A 21,331-nucleotide genomic window follows, 5' to 3' on the forward strand; every position below is an offset into this window, starting at 1 on the left:
ATGTGAGCTCTTATAGTCATGGGCCTCGTTAGACCATGCAAGGGAGCTAGATTGAAGATTTTGATGTTACAATTCTTCAGGAGAAAACCATTTTACAGCATTCACCATGCAGGAGGGAGCAGCTGCTTAGGAGGGTTTCTGCCCTCCCACAACAGTCTGAAATAACACATGGTACTGCTAATGTACAGCCGGATCCAGTCACCCACACAGACACACAAAGCTTTGTGCATTTACTATGGCTCTGGCAAGATTATGGGCCAGGCCTCTTGTGAGATCCTGTGTTTTAACCACACCCCACCCTACAATGACCTCACTTCCAAACAGAAATGTATTTACAAAATACCACAAAGCACGTTTTAAATGTTGAGTTTAGGTGTTTGGACATCTCCAGCCCCGGCCGGTAAAGCTACCAGGCATATGTTGTGTTAAAACAAAAATTCCCCTCATGGTAGATACCTCGCTCCTGCACTTCTACATCAATCAGTGACTTCATTTACAAACAAAATACAGCGCCGAGGAAGCAGGAACAAAATGCCCACCATGGCAGATTAATATACACGACACAACACCCGCACATCTCTGAACACTACGCCAGGCGGCCAGCCAATCGGCACTCAGCTTACTGAGAAGTGCAGTCAGCACCGCCCTCCTGCTTCTGTTCTCGCGAGGACTAGGCCGCCCATATAAACGCTGGTCACCCTCGCGGCCGCCCTCACTCAGTAGACCGTCCATTGTAACTAGTTGGCGTGTGTGCTGCGGTAGTTACAGCAACAGTAGGAGGAATGGAAGACAGCATGGACATGGAGAACATGGCTCCCCTTCGCCCACAGAACTTCCTCTTCGGTAATTGCTTCGTAGCTTCTCTTTGACTTGCACGGCGTTTTCTATACGGTGCAGCGTGCTCGGTGCTCCCGGAAGGCCGCTCGCACATTGATTATGTCCGTGGCATCCATCTATACTATTATACGTAGTGCGTGACTCCTTAAAGGACTCAATCAGGCACAGTGGGCTTATTGCTCGCATTGCACACTTCCGGATGGGTTCGTTTTCTGCATTGTTATATCTGTAGTAAAGCTTGATATCGCCTGCGTCGCTAGATGCAGGTGAGCGATAGTCTATTGTATTGGTAGAAGGTCACGGAGCCCCCAGTCTGCCACGTGTTAGTCATGTGCTAGGCAGCCGAAGCCCGGCTTGGGTGGGGGGGGGGTGGGTTTGCTGCTACACGTGAGTAATGAGCGGGTCAGTGGTTGATGGGTACATAATGTGGGCTAGCAAGCGATAAAATATCGCATTTCCTTCTCATACGAAAAAATACGACATTATTTTTGGTTAGATGATTGGAAACAGGTGAGTGCATGACTGCCGACCATCACCTGGGTACAGACCAGGCGCTAATAAACGAAATAGAAACACTATTATTTTATTGTCTAAGATTGGTGTATACTGCATCTATTTTGGGGTAAAATATGCGTTTAGCTTTATAAACCTTTTTTCTTTTGTAGGTTGTGAACTTAAGGCAGACAAAAAGGAGTATGTTTTTAAGGTGGATGATGATGAAAATGAACACCAGTTGTCTTTGAGAACAGTAAGTATTATTGAAAGAGCAAATATCAATGAATGTGACCCATGCTGTCCTAATTGTTAAAATTCTCATAGGTAGTTGAGCTTTGCTGCCTGGGCTACTGTAATGTTGCTTCATATCAACCTCAATTCAGTCTCTTGGCTGGCTCATAATCCTACTATAAAGGCTTTTCCTACCTATTTTGCCCACTTCTACCTGTGACTTAATCCCATACACAAAGCCAGTGTGCTAATTGTGCTGGTGTTTTCTATTTACATAATGCATAGCTTTCTGCCTTGTTTGTGGCTTTCAATCCTGTCTGTTTTAATATCTTCATGTGCGTACTCAAAATGAATTCATGCTTCTTAAAGTGTTTTGTTTTTTTTAAAGATGAGTGCCCCCCTCCCCACACCCTGTAATTTATGGGGGAAAAAAATCATCCAATAGGAGGCTGTCAAGGTCCCATTTGTCTCTGCTCTGTGGTCACTATTGCACAGTTGCGCTGTACATGCGTGACTGTGATAGTAACCTGGAGGCGAGAGCAGGTAAGTGGTTATGAGGTAGTCGAGGGTCTCTTTACTGCAGTGCCCTCCCCATAGGATTCAGTGGCTAACGACCATCTTCAGACAGTTTTGGGTTTCGAAAAGCTAAACTTTTCTGAACTTGATAAAGTTGACCGCAGTCCCTATTATGGGAGACTGCAGTTAATGTGGCAATTTGCATAATGCATGAGCGATCTGATATCTCCTGTGTTTTTTGTAAATGACAAGTTTTCTAAAATGCCTAAACAATGCAGAAAACTTGGTTGCTACATGACTTATTTATTCATGAATAGCCCCCTTAGGGTGTAAAGGTGCTACAGAGGCCATAACTGATGTATCTGCTCTATAATTTTATAACGTTTACACTGATTTTGGTTATTGCAGGTTAGTTTAGGTGCTGGTGCTAAAGATGAACTACATATTGTTGAAGCAGAAGGGATGAGCTATGAAGGAAAAACATTAAAGATTGTGCTTGCATCCTTGAAACCGACTGTACAACCAACGGTACGTATCAAATAGTTCCATGGGTTACTGGTGCACTAATGAAGCTTAAATATCAGCTATCCCTGTCATAAAGTGGTAGGCCTTTGAAAATGGATTTTCAATTAAATTTAAAACAAGCTTTGAAAAAATAGTTGCGACAGTTTGATCAGATATCTATACTGTGTATATGTACTTGCTGTTACTCTTTGAAGGTCTAGTAATGCTGCTAAATGCTAGCACACTGTGGTTAAAAGTGTTGCTTTCTGGGTGATTCTGGTCATACAACATTGATAGTTGGTTTTAAATAGTTTGATTCTACTCTTCCTGTTTCTATTGCCATACCTGAATCTCTTACACATACCAATTTTGATTATCTTTAGGAATAACTAAATATTTTTCAAATAAATAGAACACAATTTCCTTCTAGGTATCTCTTGGTGGATTTGAAATTACACCTCCAGTTGTTTTGAGGCTTAAATCTGGTTCAGGTCCTGTGTATGTCAGTGGGCAGCATCTTGTTGGTAAGTATTGAATAATAGTAAGAATGTTTGTATTCTGCAATCACAGTACATGCTAATACCATATTTGAAACCCTTTTTACCTTTAGAGCTTGACCGAATAACTTCTACTTTGTGTAAATGTTCCTTACAAAGCATAAATGAGCTGTTAAGGCCTTGGGACAGGTTTATTTGTTGCTTACTCTGAAGGAGATTAAATGGTTGAGTGGAGTGAGGTACTGCTCATTCCTTTGAAGGATGGCTACCCATCATATTGACAGCTCAGTTTTAGGTGGCGTTCCTAAAGTTAGACATTATTCTAGGATATCGCTTACCTTGGGGTCCAGTGTTTTTGCCTTATCTTTGTTTTCCTGGTAGCCATAGTCCACCTGAGGTAGGCATCCTCAAATAGTGAAAAGAATATTGCTAGACATGACATAAATTAAGGTACACTAATATCTTTCCTATTTTCTGCAAATAGTAACATTGTGAGCCTCATTACAGGATGTGGCTTGTGTACCTATGCTTCAAGGGATTCCACTCTGAAATCAGAAATTGACCATTAATTGTTTTCAGCTTGCTGTTTTTACCATTCTGATCCTAGAAAATGTAAATTTTTCTTTTTCAGCCTTAGAAGATTTGGGGTCATCTGATGAGGAGGAAGATGATGAAGAGGAAGAAAATACAGAAAGCACAAGGAATTCAAAAAGGCCTGCTGCTTCCACATCAAAGGTTCCACAGGTATGGCAATCCTAAGAAGGAGGGGGGGGGTCTATTTTTTATTTCTTTTGAAGACTTGTCTTAACTTTGTCTTGTTTACAGAAAAAGCCAAAATTAGAAGACGATGAAGATGATGATGACGAAGACGATGAAGACTTTGATGAGTGAGTAGTACTTTGTGGTTATTATAGTTCAATGTATGATCTGTGTGGTGTGTGCCTCTTGGTTCTTGTGTGATGCATAGTCAGTAGATGACCCCGATGGACTTCAGGTAGCAATGTTATTAGGCTGATGCCGAAAGAATAATTGGAAGTTTATATGAACAAAAAGTTAAAACACAATAGTTCAAGATATACTTCTCTTCCCTCATTGTTTGCTTGATTGCAAGCTTTAAAAAACTTGTTTTGGCCAGTTTATGAATTCTCATAAGTGTAAATATCAGTTGTAAACAATATTTGTTCTTTAAGGGAGGATGATGATGAAGAGGACGAAGAGGATGAGGAGGAAGAAACACCAGTAAAAAAGGTACTGTGTACTTTAAAGGCAAGCCCTAACTTTTCTCCAGTGATGTATTAGTGGAAAACTGCATAAAATACACAAGTGACATGAATATATGTAAAACACATGTGGTATCATTACTTATTTGGGATACTGTTTGTTGAATCTGTATATTGAGCAGTGATCACATAACTCATTTTGAAAGTGGGGAAATGCAAAAAAATGCCAGAGGATCAAACTTACAATTCACAAGTTTCAATTAGAAAAGTCAGGTTGCTTGTAAGTGATAACCTACAATAGAATAAGTGTCAACATTGTATTGTCTGCTTTATGGACTATGAAAAGGTTATTTGTCAACTGAAATTCTTGTAAGCACTACAAATGGTACTTATTTATATGGCGCTTTACATACAATCTAGTCAGATTAGTATCTTTAAGGATCTTAATGTAGGGAACTTCAACAATTCCAAGATGTGCGCCTTTCTTTAGGTTATAATGGTTGTGAAAGTTGCATATATCATTCTGTTTAACCAGTTAAGTATAGATTACTGCTTACAGAATTTACTATTCTTGTCATAGCCTACTCAAGTTACAAAAGCAAAATCTGCTCAAAAATCAAACCACAATGGAAAAGCTTCTGCACCGTCCACACCAGTTAAAACTCCAAAAGTAAGTATTCACATTAACATGTCAACTGCAGTTGAGTTCATGTTCCTCATGAAATGGTTTGCAGACATATTGGATTTGTTGCACTTATTTTTTGCTATAGTTGAATGTTCATTGTGATGGGGAAGTGATTGTGACTGCTTGGAGGCAGAATTCAGTCTCCCTGGGTGGTGGGTCCTCAATGTATTCCAGGTCACCTCGGCACAAGGCCCCCAGGTTCTTTGTCAACAGCCGCCCATTACTATTGTGCTGTTCCACTATTCAAAGTAAGGTTCGCACATAATGCAGGTATGGCAGAAGTCACCTAGAGAGCCACTTGTTCCATCAGCCCTGCTCAAGAGCTTTTCATATTACGGTTTCTAAACAGTAGAATAAGCTGCAGACACCACCTTGCCCAGGAGATTTCAATTAAAGGGAGGGACAATCCTTGTGAACTGAACTATAGATTCCAATATGACTTCAAAAAATCATCATTGATTAATAAACTCCAACATAGAGGTTACCTAGTGTTTGAGAGTCTAGGACAGGGTTGATATTGCCATTGGCTGGAAACATGTTTTGTCAGTGATACCTTTTTGTTTAAGCAAAAGTTTTGAATTATCCTTTAAGCTCAGACACAGGGTGTTGGTAAATAAAACACCACTCGGCAGTCTTCATATGTAATATAGTCAGGGTAAAACCCCTAAAATCATTGCTTGGACATCAATTTAGTGGAGCTCAGAGTATCAATTACAGGTTTATGGTATATAAACAAGCAGTTAAAAATGTATACCAATGATGTTCTATAGCTGCAAATATAATGCTGCACAGTTGGAATTTTATTTTAAACTAGTCACATATACCCATACTTGAAATGGGTATTTTATTTACCATGGTACAGTGTAGATTTAAGCCTGTGGTCAGTATGAGTTTTTTTTTAAGCTTTTTGGACATTTGCCTGGTAATGCAGATGTAAACTTTATGCATGCTGTAATTGTATTAATAAGGTTATCATATCTTTAAACATTTTCTGTATTTCAGAAACCAGAACAAAAAGGGAAACAAGAGGCCAAGCAACAAACACCCAGGACTCCAAAGGTCCCCTTTACACTTGAAGAAATTAAAGTAAAAATGCAGTCAACATTAGAAAAGGTAAACTTATTCTGTTGTAAGGCCTAAGACTCGAGGCAGTATAGGTAAAATGCACCAAATAAATGGATTATGGAGAAGAGCAACCTATTAAATGTTCTTTAAACAGCCATGCTAGCGGTCATAGAAACAATTTTTTATGCATAATATTTCATGCTAGGAATATACTGATATGGACTAATCTCTAAACTGTTAAACTCTACAGGGCAGTCCCCTTCCAAAAATTGAAGCCAAGTTTACAAACTACGTGAAGAATTGTTTCAGAACAGACAACAAGAAGGTAAGAGACAAATCCTATGCTTTGTTACATGGTTTTATCCCATATTGACTCAATCACATTTAAATGTTCTACGCAGGGAGCAGAAAATGTCAGTATGTAAACATACTTTATCCCACTAATTATGCTGGCATGAGGGCCACAGCATAAAATAGAGCATGTACAATTTTTTATTTTTTTTGTTCTTACTCCACATTAGACAGGCAGTGTATTTAATAGGTCAGTGTTCTATTCTTGATGAAATATCTTCAGCCTGACCAGACCATTTGTCAAGTTCCTTAAGGAGAGTCCTGTTTCATGTTGAGGGAAATGGGTCTTGTCTGATTGCTTTTTGTTTTTCATCATTGCAGATTATTGATGACCTCTGGAATTGGAGACAGGCCCTGAAAGACCTAAAATAACTTGTTTTTCCCTTGGCTGTTTTGTTTCACCTTTTTTATATATTTTTTTTTTTTTAATTGCAAGTTGGAGAGCGGTTTGGTCTGGTGCAATTTTCTAACATACTGTGCCCAGTAAATGCTGAAATTTCACCTGTCTTGTTCATTTCAATGTTCCATTATGACAACGTAATAAAGATGGTCAGACACATTAATTGGATCCTTATGTACATGTTAAAATAAATCTGTATTTTACTTGAGTTTTGTTGTTCTTGTTGACAATAATGGTGTCTGAATATGATTTACAGAGTTTAGGTTTAATAGCCATTGAAGCACAGTTTGGTTAATATCACTTATTAGGGTGTACAAACAGTGTTAAAGGTGGTTTCATTATAATAGGTGATTGAAAGGTACATTGGAATCATAAACACAACTTAAGGTAAACTTTTAAAAGTTTAGACATTTTGAGTCACTGATCACCCACATTGAAACCACCGAGAAGTAAGATTGATTATCTTGTTACAAGTTTGCAACTACTTCTGATTTTTATGATCCATTCAGCATACTGCAGCCTATTTTCTTGGGAGCTTTACATATCAGCAAGACTGCTGAAAGTTTGTTGTGTTTCACATTTTTTTGTGTATATATGGTTTCCATCATCTTGATAGAGGACAGGGAAAACTCACTGAAGAAAATTGAGGAGGAAATCTCACTCACACAGGTAAAATTAGACCCTCTTAAGCACCTAGAGGACTACCAAAATGTAGAAACCCTGACACTGAATAAGGTCAAGAGGATGGAAGAGGACATCCTCAAGGTAAAAGAAAGCAAGTTCCTAAGGGATATAAAAGATTATGAGCAAAATTCCCAATATATCCATAATGAACCTAGACCATTTAATCACAAGACAGAGATCAATACACAATGGGATAAGGGTGGCCAAAAACCACCCCGTATGAAAAGTAAAGCGAGATCTGGGAGACATAAGTCAGGACCTACTATTCAAATAAGGGACCCATTCGGAGGTCACCGCTCATCAAAGAATTACCTCAAAAAAAAATCCCAGAATAGGATTTACAAACCCCTGGACCCCAGGAATCTAGAAAATTCCCTTGAGTTTGCTTCCCCCTCCAGTAACTACACCCAACTAGCAAGGGGTGGTTTTGGGAAGGGCAAAGCTACAGCCCACAAAGAAATCTCTTTAAGAACCCAAGACTACCGGTCATCTACCATCTCCCAAAAGTGCATAAATCTCGTACCAACCCACCAGGAAGAGCCATTGTCTCTGGGATCAACTCCCTTACTACCATCCTGTCGAGTTACATAGACTTCTTGCAACCACTTGTCACACAACAAAGGAGTTACTTGAGAGATACGAGTCACGCATTGGAGGTCCTACAGGATGTCCAATGGGAAGAGGGCTATATTCTTCTCACATGGGATGTAACTTCTTTATACACAATAATCGATCATGACAAGGGTTGCCAACATGTGAGTTCCATTTTAAGAGAGGAATCAAACCTCCAAACGGAACAAATAGAATTTCTTCTGCAAAGCATACGTTTCGTCCTACAACATAACTATTTCTGGGTGAACAGTGGGTACTACAGACAGATTCGCGGGACTGCGATGGGTGCGAAGTTTGCGCCAAGTTCCGTGAATCTGTTTGCAGCCCACTGGGAAAATCTTAATATATGGAACAACAATCTGTTCGCAGAACATGTACACAAGTGGTACAGATTCATAGATGACGTACTGTGTGTATGGACAGGCACTACAGGACAGCTAGAAGAGTTTCTACTCTACATCAACAACAATGACCTAAATATGAGATTTACAGCCAATCACAGCAGAGAAAAGGTTGTTTTCCTAGACCTTGAGATCTATATTGAGGATAATCAGGTTGCAACAAAAACGCACCTTAAGGATGTTGACTGCAACTCGTATATCCCGGCCTGTAGTAGCCACCATAACAACTGGCTGCGGAACATTCCCAAAGGTCAGTTCACCAGGATCAGGAGGAACTGTTCCACCATAGAGCAATATGACAGCCAAGCTAGCTTAATAAAGGACAGGTTCCTACAGAGAGGCTATGATAGCACTTCTGTAGAGAAAGCCCTTGTTGAAGTCAGGGAAGAGGACAGGCAAAACCTCTTGACTCGTATGATGCACCCTCATTTATCACCAGATACAACAGTGATTCCAAAAAGATAGAGAGAATTATTTGCAAGCATTGGAACATCCTTCTGGGTGATGAAAAATTGAGGGAAGTTTTACCCAGTAAACCAAGGTTCATTTATAAAAAGGCCAATAACCTTAAAAATGTCCTTGTAACAAGTAGTATTCCCATTACCAGACAGACACCTTCCAGTACATGGTTGGGAGAGGATAAAAAAGGTTTCTTTCACTGCACAAGATGTCAAGCATGCAGGACGAGCCATATGAGGGGCACTAAACCTACCTGTATGTTTACTGCAACTGCTACTGGTGCCACATATATGATAAAAGATAAGATCACCTGCGATACTAAGGGGGTGATTTACATGCTTGAGTGCCCCTGTGGCAGACAGTATGTAGGAAGGACAGCAAGAGATCTACATACCCGGATCAGCGAACATCAAAGGAACATAACTAAGGGGTTTGAGGCACATAGTGTCTCCAGTCACTTTGCACTTCTCCACAATAAAGATGCCTCATTGCTTAAGTTTCTGGGCATCTGCAAAGTAAAGAGGTCATGGAGAGGAGGAGACTTCATCCGGTCCATGTCTTGTGAGGAGAGTAAATGGATTTACACACTTAAGACTCTAGTTCCAAGAGGTCTTAACATTGACTTTGAACTTAACAGTTTCCTTTAACCATTACTTGGACTTACCCATGACATTTGGAACAATTCTGGTCCCTTATGGGACTCTGTGCATTCATTACATTTCTTTATTAAGTGTGGATCTAGTTTTCTCTCACTTGGGGGACTTTTGAATATATGCCTACATAGACTGAAAGGAACTTGCCATTACTATTGAATCTATTCATCGTTAAGCCTCAATTACTACATCTGGTCCACTAAGACCTTTCATTGGATAATCCGTTTTTAAAGACTATAAAAGGAGGCCAAGTGGCCTTTGCTAAACATCCCTGATGAAGCCCTTTACCGGGCGAAACGCGTAGGTTACCCATTCCAAATGGATTAACCGACACTCAGCAGCACTCACACTTCTCATCGCCAAGCCGGCTGTAAGCTTACACAGACCGGACAACAACTACCGCATGCGAGAACTTCCAACTTTCACTCGGCAGCTGGATTCCCTTCAGCGCGGACCGAGATTCACACAGCGGCTCCCCCGAACGGACGTCTGTGAGATAGATTCTGCAAAAGCGGGGTGAGTCTACTCCGCTTATTGTTCCTTTGCCCTCATGTGGTGAATCGGAGCCACTTGTATTTTCATTCTACCCATATTGACTTTCTCTTTGTACAATATACACAGAGACTGTTTGCCATTTAAGTTACTGCAACACCTATTGTTGTTTTGGGTCTATGCACATGGCTACTGTACCATTGTTTGGAACTTTGCAACTACTTTTGATTTTATGATCCATTCAGCATACTGCAGCCTATTTTCTTGGGCGCTTTACATATCAGCAAGACTGCTGAAAGTTTGTTGTGTTTCACATTTTTTTGTGTCTATATGTTTTCCATCATCGCAGCCATAGAAGGTAATATATTCTATGCCTTCATTTCATCACTATGAGTTTATTTTAATAAATACCTATTTCGCCCACCAACCTCTATTGTTTTTATGAATAGGCGCCTGGGGACTACCCCAAGTTTTACTTGTGGTCTTTTGCGATTCATCCAGGGGGGAGGGGTCTTCCCCCCCCCCCCCCCCCTTTACATCGTCCCCGTGTTTAGCAGCCATCACCTATTTACACTGGGTACCTGTGCAGATATTACCCCCCTATTTGTACTTCTAACCCCAAACGCCTTATCAATACATTTAAATATCTTCTCAATCCTCCCACCCCGAACCCTCCATCTACTATCAGTGGTCAGGATCTTGCTTCCTACTTCAAGGACAAGATTGACAAGATCAGACTAGAAATTATATTCTCTTCCTCGACAAGCAATCAGATCAATTCCTTCCCACTACCCTCTGACACCCTCTCTTCATCTGACCCCACAAATGAAGAGGCAATTTCTACGCTCTTATCTTCCTACTCTACCTCCTGTCCTCTTGATCCTATTCCCTCGCAAATTGGTAGATCCCTGTCTTCTGTGCTTATTTCACCTCTAACTCAAATCTGTAATCTCTCTCTCTCTACTGGCATCTTTCCATCACTATACAAGCATGCAGTGATTACTCCTATTCTAAAAAAACAAAATTCCGACCCAAACTCTCTATCAAATTACCGTCCCATCTCTCAGCTGCCGTGCCCCTCCAAGCTTCTAGAGAGACTTGCCTACACTCGCCTCACACGCTTCCTTTCCGCTAACAACCTGTTGGATCCTCTTCAGTCTGGCTTTTGTTCTCAACACTCCAGAGACTGCGTTGACCAAGGTTGTCAATGATCTGATCACTGCTAAAACTGAACACCATTACTCTCTCCTAATTCTCCTGGATCTCTCAGCTGCATTTGACACCATTGACCACTCTTCTCCTACAAACGCTGCAATCCCTAGGTCTTCAAGACACTGTTCTATCCTGGTTCTCATCCTACCTTTCTAATCGCTCTTTCACTGTTAATTTCTCTGGAGCCACCTCTGCTCCGCTTCCCCTATCAGTTGGAGTACCACAAGGCTCAGTGCTAGGTCCTCTGCTGTTCTCTATACCGCTTCTCTTGGAAATCTAATAAGTTCCTTTGGCTTTCAGTATCATCTCTATGCGGATGATACCCAAATCTATCTATCCTCTCCTGATCTCACGACATCTGTGTTGTCCCGTGTAACTGACTGTCTTTTTGCCATTTCATCTTGGATGTTCTCTCGCCAACTCAAACTTAATCTTTCTAAAACAGAGTTAATAATATTCCCACCCACCAACAAGAGCATACCTGACAGTTCTATCTCTGTTGATAACATGACCATAAATCCCACCCCACAAGCTCCCTGCCTAGGTGTAATCCTTGACTCACACCTATCCTTTGTTCCCCACATTGACTCTATATCTAAATCCTGCTACTTACATCTAAAGAACATTTCCAGAATTCGCACATATCTCACGCAAGACACTGCAAAAACCTTAATTCATGCACTCATCTCCCGCATTGACTATTGCAATTCCCTCCTTACTGGTCTTCCCAAGAACAGACTCAAACCTCTACAATCTATTTTGCACGCTGCGGCAAGACTGATTTTCCTTGCAAATCGTTCTTCCTGTTGAATCACTCTGTATGTCTCTACACTGGCTGCCTGTTTTGTACCGAATCCAATATAAAATACTTTTACTAACCTACAAGGCCATCAACAAAGCTGCACCAACATACATCTCCTCTCTTGTCTCAAAATATCTCCCAACTCGGCAACTCCGTTCTACACAAGATCTGCATCTCTCATCCACCCTCATTACATCCTCCCATTCCCGGTTACAGGACTTTTTTTCGGGCTGCACCCACTCTATGGAATGCTCTCCCTCGCACAGTAAAACTCTCCTCTGGTCTACAAACTTTCAAGCGTTCTCTGAAAACCTACCTCTTCAGACAAGCTTATAATATTTCTCAGCCACCCTCTTAACCTCGCTACCTGTAGCCTGTTACACAATTTCACACAAGACAACTACGCCCTGACCAACATTGTTGTGTGACGGAATCATTTAGCTTGAGTCACTTTTACCTTTGCAGTCTGGCTGGGCCAAAATGCATAATGTAGACTTAACCTCATGTATCAATCTCCCATTGTCCCATAGATTGTAAGCTTGTGAGCAGGGCCTTCTCACCTCTTTGTCTGTTTTACCCAGTTTGTTTATTAGTTTATTAGGTTTGTCCCCAATTGTAAAGCGCTACGGAATATGTTAGCGCTATATAAATAAATGATGATGAAGGTATATAGCAATTGGAGTAATGCTGGTATATTAATGGTATTCCATGTCCAGATCCTGATGGAATGTCACTGTGGCCATGCATAGGAAATAAATTGTATGACTCAATTGTTGCACTGGTTCCAATGCTGTAGCTCCTAGCTGGGTCATTCCACATCAGATCACCCCAAAAAAATTAAATGTCCACCACCCATCCTAGATTTGTTCAAAAATTTTTTAGTTGAGGATATCAAAAGAACTTTCTGCCAAATATCTTGACTGACCATTGAAAAATCAATATTTAACCAATCAACTTAGTAAATTTACTAATCGCAGCTTCTTTATCCAGTTTGAAGTATCATGAGTGTGTTTAAGGAACCACCACAATTTGGACCCCTAAGGCAATTCTTCCTCCTAAATCAAATTACCTTATCTGACTCGTGTTGCAAAAAACACGTTTTTTGAATGGAATTAAAAACACTAGGTTGAAATAGGGATCCCATTTTTTAGGGGAGTGTTTAAAAAAAGGTATACATTAATATTGCAAAAAAATCAGCAGGGTACGCGTGTTTCGTAATTGAGAAAAAAAAATAATGAAGTTGATGTTCATGCCACGTGTTAGGACAATTGCACAATAAACACGTACACTTACACGTTTACCTTAAATAGTTCTAACACACATTTATAATGAAATGTAGCAGAGTTTATAGTTAAATATTATGTTAAATACACTTTAGTGAGAAGGTTTAGGAGACAGGAAACATGTAGTATTCTAATCCCCCAATTTATCCTCCAACATCTGGTTCAATTGCCTAAGAGATCTCTGATAAATGATCAGAATAATAGTGTGTGTAATGCAAATAGACCAGTTTGAACCAGCTTTTGGTGGGAATATTGATATGCAGCTGCTGGAGAGCTGACCCCTCCCCCCCCACCCTTGGAGGGCATAGTTTGAACTGGCCAATGACCTGCATTATACTGGACTGTCCTGAAGCCTGAACCTATGGAAACATGCCAAATCATTTCTTGTTTTCACTGTATCAAACTGTATAAAAGCATAACTGCAGACATCAGGATTGAATGACTAAGCTGGATCCAGAGCACCTGCATATGTAATTGGCTGTACTTCTATTGAATTGTTCTTTTTCTCTCATTAATAAATCTCACAGAGTTGAAACCACAAATCACAGCAGACTAATTATTGGTAAGCAATAAAATACCTTTAATAGAGACAGAAATATAGTCAATCATAGCAGCTGCTCATGAAAAGTACACATTTGGTAGTCTTTTAAATATGGACTGCCCTATTACTGTCTACTGAAAAAACATTGGATGACATAGCTAAGCCTACTTTTAATAACTTGATTCTGAGAACTAAAGTTTCAAATGCAGTAACCGACTGGAGCATCAGTCTGCTACCATCATGAAAAGTTTATGAAGAATTTCAGAAAAGACAATGTAATCCTTTCTTGTCTCTCAAAAAAGGAGCCAGAAAAAGCTTAAAAGTTATGTCACTGAAGAGTGGACCAAAGAACATGGTGACTGTCCGCTTCATGCTATTAAGCCAGGACAGAAACTTTGCCCAAAATGCAGAATTCAACTGTTACACTGTAAAGAACAGACAGACATAGATATGCCAACAGAAGAAATTCAATCCCCAGTGGAGGGTGTAACTGAACCAGCAGAAACAGATGAGCTGAATAACAGTATTACAAAGCTTGGTTGTTCACCAGTGAAATTACTTGAGGTAAAGAGAAGACACCCGGAGACATATACTAAAAGAAAAAAAGAGCAGGCAAGTTACAGCCATTCAAGAGAAGCTTACTGAAATGTCTCTTCCTAGCACATCAATAAAACCACCCCAGAAAGTAAGCAAATGTTTAGGTTGTGATGATTTATAGTGTGTGATAGATGAATTAAAGTGTGAAGAGGCACCACAACAAGACGTAATAAAAATATTAACTCTGGCACCAAACAGCTGGACACTTAAGCAGACTGCAGAAGAATTTAATGTTATAGCCATCTAGAAACAGCAAAGACTGGCAGGAACACATTCTCATCACAGATTTCAGCCTATTAGTAATGATGAGCTACACATATATTGATTGGCATCAAACAACATAAAGACAGAAGGAACCAGAGTTAGTGTCCCTATGACCACAGTCACAAAAAATGTAGTCAAAAGTGATCTGCAACCTGGAACATACATAGCAGGAGTGTATGATAACATCTGATACATTGGGTATATCATTCAATGTAATGAGGAGGAACAAAATGTGCTGGTACACTTCATGAAACTAAATCAATCAACAAATGTGCTGTCCTGACCTTCAAGAGATAAGTGGTTTGTTCCTTTTAGTCATATCCTCTGTGTAACGGAAGTGCCTACTATCCATGGAAGTACTGGAAGGCAGTATGCACTTTCTGCTGACACTTTAAGGAAAATTACAGACCGTTACAACAAGTGAAAAATAATGAGATTGTTGACTCAACTTCAGTTATGGACTAAAGTTAGGTTAAAGCGGCGGTTCCCAAACTGTGCGCCGCGGCTCCCAGGGTTGCCGCGGGCCACACATAGAAAAAAGAAAGAAAACAGGAACTTACCAATCCGCCGGGACCCAGCAGACTCCTCTATCACGCAGCAGTCACTGAATATCGACGTCAGTAACAAGCTGCTGCGGGAGAGAGGAGGCTGCTGGGTCCCGGCGGATTGGTAAGTTCCTGTTTTCTTTCTTTTTTCTATGGCAGGCGCGGGGTAGAGGAGGGGGGCAGAGGGCAGAGAAGGGGGGCAGAGGAGGGGGACAGATGGCAGAGTAGGGGGACATAGAGCAGAGGGGGGGACAGGGCAGAGGAGGGGGACAGAGCGCAGAGGAAGGGACAGATGGCAGAGGAGGGGGACAGAGCGCAGAGGAGGGGGACAGAGGAGGGGGACAGCGTGACAGAGGGCAGAGGAGGCAACGTGAGAGAGGGCAGTGTGTCTGGATGCAGAGGGGGCAGTGTGCCTGGATGCAGAGGGGGCAGAGTGTCTGGATGCAGAGGGGCATTTTTGCATACAACTAAATAAGTATTTCTGTCGTGACCTAAATACTTATTACAATTTTTTGACCCAACTACTTCTAAAACAGGACTGCTCAGTAATTATTTTGGAGGGGTGCCTTGAAAAAATTTGGAGACTAAGGGTGCCGCGAACTGAAAAAGTTTGGGAACCACTGGGTTAAAGGTTTTAAGTTTCATGGTTTCTTGTGCTAATTATGTATGTGGTACAATAGTAATCGAGCATCAACCTCATTATTTTTATCTCCACTGTGAAACAGAGTACCCTGCTGAATTTTGTGGTAGTAATATATATTTTTAAAACACCCCACCCAAAAAATGGGATCCCTACTGTTAATTGAACCTAGCATTTTTAATTCTATTGGAAAAATTTGCTTTTTTGTCGTAATGCAAAACATGAGGCAGAAAAAGTAATTTGGTTTGGATTTTTGTATTCGGGAGAAGGTGTTTCCTTAGGAGTCCAAATTTTGTGGCGATTCCTTAATAAATACCCGTGATAGTTCAAATAAACTGGATAAAGAAGCCGCGATTGGTAAATTATTTAATAAATTGAAAAATCAATATTTAATCGACTCTTAACTAAAAAAAATTTCTAACAAATCTGAGATGGGTGGTGGACACCCTTGGGTGAACTGACATGGAATGACCCAGCTTATGACTCCATCTGGGTGCTTTATGCTCAACTGTCAGAACATTACCCAGAAGCACAGTAGTATGTTATCTCGCTGTCAGTGAAGTTAGTGTTAGCAAAGGTGAGTAGGTCTTTACATGCAAAAAAACCAAAAACCTGTAGAGTGATATTAGCATTGGTAGCAAGTTCCAATTAGATCAATTATGGCACAAATCCTGGAAGGAAAAAAACTGGTACCATTGAAATATAAAATTAGTCCAATATCAGATAATCTCTCTCTTATATTTATCTTTGATAAAGTCTGGGTTCAACAGTACCAGTTTTTTTCCCCTCGAGGATTTATGTGCCCTGGCCTACCAGTGTAGTGGGGGGAGTCACCAACTGGATGCAGCCTACCCCCTTCATTGGCTATGTAAAGAACCCTAAGAAGTTGCTGTAACCTGGCCAAAAATTCTCTTGGCAGCACTGTGTGTATATTCTTTGCAGGTGCATGTTCATGTTCATGATGTGGTGGGGGACATAGAATAAATTGTTAGCACTACACTGCAAATTGGACGGACATCATTTGCCCCTCCTCCACAAGTCTCTTCCTAGACAACAACTGTAGCACTGAACCCATTACATGCAGTGAAATCCAACACCGAGGACACCTACAAAATCCAAATTGAGTAAAAACCGATTTAAATATAAACAGACTTACCTGAAAACAGACGCTGCAGATCACAGACGAGCATGCTGACAGCAAGTTATTCCAAAATGGACAGCTGTTCCGCAGTAGTTTTACGTCATCGCAACCTCAAGGAATGTTAATTTAATGCAGCAATGTAGGGACTCCGCAGGTTAAGTGTTTAAACACTTAACCTGCGGAGTCCCAACATTGCTGCATTAAATTAACATTCCTTGAGGTTGCGATGACGTAAAACTGCACTGCGGAACAGCTGTCCATTCGTAATAACTTGCTGTCAGCATGCTCTTCCCATCGGTGATCTGCAGCATCTGTTTTCAGGTAAGTCTGTTTATATTTAAATCGGTTTTACTCAAATTTTGATTTTATTTGTAAGTGTCCTCGGTGTCGGGTTTTTCATTATCGTTCAAGCGTACCCAAGCCCATTATATGAATTAACAGACAATGTGCAAAATTAAATTTGGTCAGTGGCAAGGTAAGAATGGGAGAGAAGGGAAATCAAAGAAATAACTGAAAAAAGCACCATGACATTGTTGAATATACTCTGCCAAATGTAGTGTGTTTCACATATATATTTTTAATAAGTGCATAGGTTTTATATGCACTGAGAATTACCTCTTGAAATCTTGCTTTCAACAAAATCAAATATTTAATATGAACCAAAACACACATTGTGTAGTTTTGTTGTTTTTTGTGTGATAATACACCATGTTGGTCATAGTAACACTATATTGTAGATTATTCAGTGCAAACCCCAGTATGTCTAATTACAAATGATAATGGACATAATTCCGGTTTGTAATACCACTCATTAAATAAAGGTCTCAAAGGCTATATACATATTTATGGAGTTTATTAGTAAAGAAGCTCCTTATAAACAAATGCTATCCAGCCTGGTGGTTCACTGCACTCGTAATGCATTTACCAACAATACAAGCAAAAACAAAATGTTACGTCCATAACTTATTTAAAATAAAGATTGTTCTATGCAATCGCTGTGGTTCCAGAGCACATAGGTTTTATTTGCAAAGTATATTAAAGGGCAAAGTTTGGTATACATACGCGTGCAACAGTTGGCAACAACTCAAGCTTTAATCAGAACACTCTAGGGACCAAAGCCAGAGCTCAACAATTTATACACTGTACAGTTGTAAAAGTATTGTCATCACAGAGAGATACAGTTACAGTTGTAAAGTCTTCATTCTCAGGTACTCGATGTCGCATTTGTGAATTCCCCTTGTCATTGTCTTTCAAACTGCCAGGTATCCTTTCCTCAGGCTCCTGCCTCGAAACTAGTTTTTATGACCCTTGTGTACTGGTTATTTGGTGTATGAAATAGCGATATTATTTACAACTAGCGTTCGCAAGGTGCAAACACTACACAAGTAACACAGGAAACTCATGAAATTGTGAGCAGATTGATACCAAACTCTGTAATTCAGATGTCAGAAACATTATTTAGCCTTTTCCCCACATTATATTTTATATGAAAAAAAAATGTAAAATACATTACACACTTAAATGTTATGCTAAACATTACATTGCATACAATTTGCATAGCAACAGATTGTAGTGTACAGGAATTATTAATTTACCTCCTTCATCCAATTACTTATCTTTAACAAACAGGTGTCTCCATATTATTACTGTGTAAATTCATCAACTTTCCATATTAATTTATATCAAAAGATCTTGAAACTGTACTCTATTTGTAACATATCCCTTATTAAATAATTATAATCAATAGTTAGTCCAACCCGCACAAAACATTGTCTATGCTCTTTCTGCTGCAATTCATTAATTGTGCACATTTTTATTTTCTAATAGGACCCAATATGTTGTTTTGGTTTATAGTGGTGTTAATATTGTTTAGTTTTAATGAATATAAAAGTTTCCCAAAGTTACCACATGGCACTGTATATTCATCTATATGTTATTTGCACCCAAATACTTGAGCTACAAATGATCTTGTTAAATTCAGGCAATTATTTTATTTTCCACTTTGTGGAGTTTTCATATTATTTTACACCTGATCATCAGTTTGGTTTGGATTAATCACCATTAGAGTGATCCAGTATCTCTCCAACACTAACAGGCAGTGGGACCTTAGCTGACCATACAAAAAATATGGTGCATGATTAAAGGTTACCCCGACTGGACAACTGCAGTAATATAACAAATCAGTTGCAGCCTTATGCCCTTTTTTTGTCCTAATAGCACAGCCTGATCTTCAATTATGTGCAATAGGAGAATGGTTTGCGTTTGCTTGCTGTACTTAAAATCCAAAACGTATGGCAAATGTATTTTGGGGGGAAAAAAAATGTAATACAAATAGTTTAGTTATAGCAATATATCCTCATTCTATTGTGTGCTACACAAGTCTGGATAATGGGGAAACCAGGACAAACTTAGGTACTTGTTAATTATATAGGCACTACTGGAAAAATGGACTCCACTCACCTACCATTCCTGGTATTTAGTTATATTGGGTGATCGGGCAGCTGAGTTAAGATAACCAATCCCCCAACCACAAACCACGCTGTCTACCAGCTTTATATTGGCCGGTATATACACAAATGGATTAACACAGCCAATCAAGCAATTCAAAAGTCTAAGCGCACAACACTCCAGCTACTGTGCAAACACGATATAGAGTAGATTTAACTAACCACTTCGCTCATGATAAAAGTTGCTTCTGTACAGTATCCCTAATAACTGGTGTTACCCATACCCAGTGGGCTAAGCACATTGATATGGAAACGCTGCACTTTCTTGCAGACACAGCATAGTTGGCATATAGGGTAGAACATTCTGACCCTGTTTTTTTTCACCATTAAAACAAACGCAAACAAAAATGAATTTCTCCCAACACTGGATTTAGTGGTCACCATGACAACAACAAAAAAAAGCCCTAAATACAAAAAAAACCAACCAAAACATTTCTTGTGCATCTTACCTTGGTCCCATTCAAAATCGATACTGGGTCACTCCACATCAAAAACAATTTTAGAAAAAAATTATACCTTACATTCTATAATTTCAATTACATTTGGCATAATAGATGCTGCCATGGATGTAAAGAAAACCCCCAAATCTTAGGCTATGTCCACTGGTTTTGAAGTTATATGCCTTTAAAGCTGCAATTTTTTTAACGAAAACTTGCTGTAAGTTTTTTTTAAAATTGGATTTGTACAGTCATGGCCAAAATGTTTGAGAATGAAACAAGTATTGGTTTTCACAAAGTTTGCTGCTTCAGTGTTTTTAGACCTTTTTGTCAGATGTTGCTATGGTATACTGAAGTAGAATTACAAGCATTTCATAAGTGTCAAAGGCTTTTATTGACAATTACATTAAGTTTATGCAAAGTATCAATATTTGCAGTGTTGACCCTTCTTTTTGGGGACTTCTGCAATTCACCCTGGCATGCTGTCAATCAACTTCTGGGATTAAGGTCTGGGGAGTTTCCTGGCCATGGACCCAAAATTTTGATGTTTTGATCCCCAAGCCACTTAGTTATCACTTTTGCCTTATGGGAAGGTGCTCCATCATGCTGGAAAAGGCATTAATTATCACCAAACTGTTCTTGGATAGTTGGGAGAAGTTGCTCTTGGGAGAATGTTTTGCTACCATGCTTTATTCTCAGGCAAAATTGTGAGTGCGCCCACTCCCTTGGCGGAAAAGCAACCCCACACATGAATAGTCTCAGGATGCTATACTGTTGGCGTGACACAGGACTGATGGTAGCGCTCACCTTTCCTTCTCCGGACAATCGTTTTTCCAGATGCCCCAATCAACCTGAAAGGGGATTCAGAGAAAATGACTTTACCCCAGTCCTCAGAAGTCCAATTCCTGTACCTTTTGCAGAATGTCTGTCCCTGATGTTTTTCCTGGAAAGTAGTGTCTGGCCTTCTTGACACCAGGCCATCCTCCAAAAGTATTTGCCTTACTGTGCATAAACATGCACTCACACCTGCCTGTTGCCATTCCTTAGCAAGCTCTGCACTGGTGGTGTCCTGATCCCGCAGCTGAATCAACTTTAGGAGACGGTCCTTGCGCTTGCTGGACGTTCTTGGGTGCCTTGAAGCCTTCTTCACAACTATTGAACCTCTCTCCTAGAAGTCCTTGATGATCCGATAAGGGGTTGATTTAGGTGCAATCTTTCTAGCAGCAATATCCTTGCCTGTGAAGCCCTTTTTGTGCAAAG

The 21,331-nt window shown here is 40.0% G+C and overlaps 1 protein-coding gene across 1 annotated transcript; it reads left to right on the top strand.

The window, feature by feature from the left end:
- Nucleotides 1-682: 682 nt before the first annotated feature.
- Nucleotides 683-7,009, top strand: NPM1 (nucleophosmin 1). The gene is made up of 11 exons (XM_075209784.1): nt 683-843; nt 1,503-1,585; nt 2,488-2,607; nt 3,014-3,107; nt 3,712-3,824; nt 3,906-3,967; nt 4,271-4,328; nt 4,881-4,970; nt 5,988-6,098; nt 6,301-6,375; nt 6,723-7,009. The coding sequence occupies exons 1-11, from the start codon at nt 783-785 to the stop codon at nt 6,771-6,773; spliced, it is 918 nt and encodes a 305-aa protein (XP_075065885.1). The 5' UTR covers nt 683-782; the 3' UTR covers nt 6,774-7,009.
- The last annotated feature ends 14,322 nt before the right edge of the window (nt 7,010-21,331 follow it).

The sequence above is a fragment of the Mixophyes fleayi genome, chromosome 4 (assembly GCF_038048845.1).
Source record: "Mixophyes fleayi isolate aMixFle1 chromosome 4, aMixFle1.hap1, whole genome shotgun sequence".
Lineage (NCBI taxonomy): Eukaryota > Metazoa > Chordata > Amphibia > Anura > Limnodynastidae > Mixophyes > Mixophyes fleayi.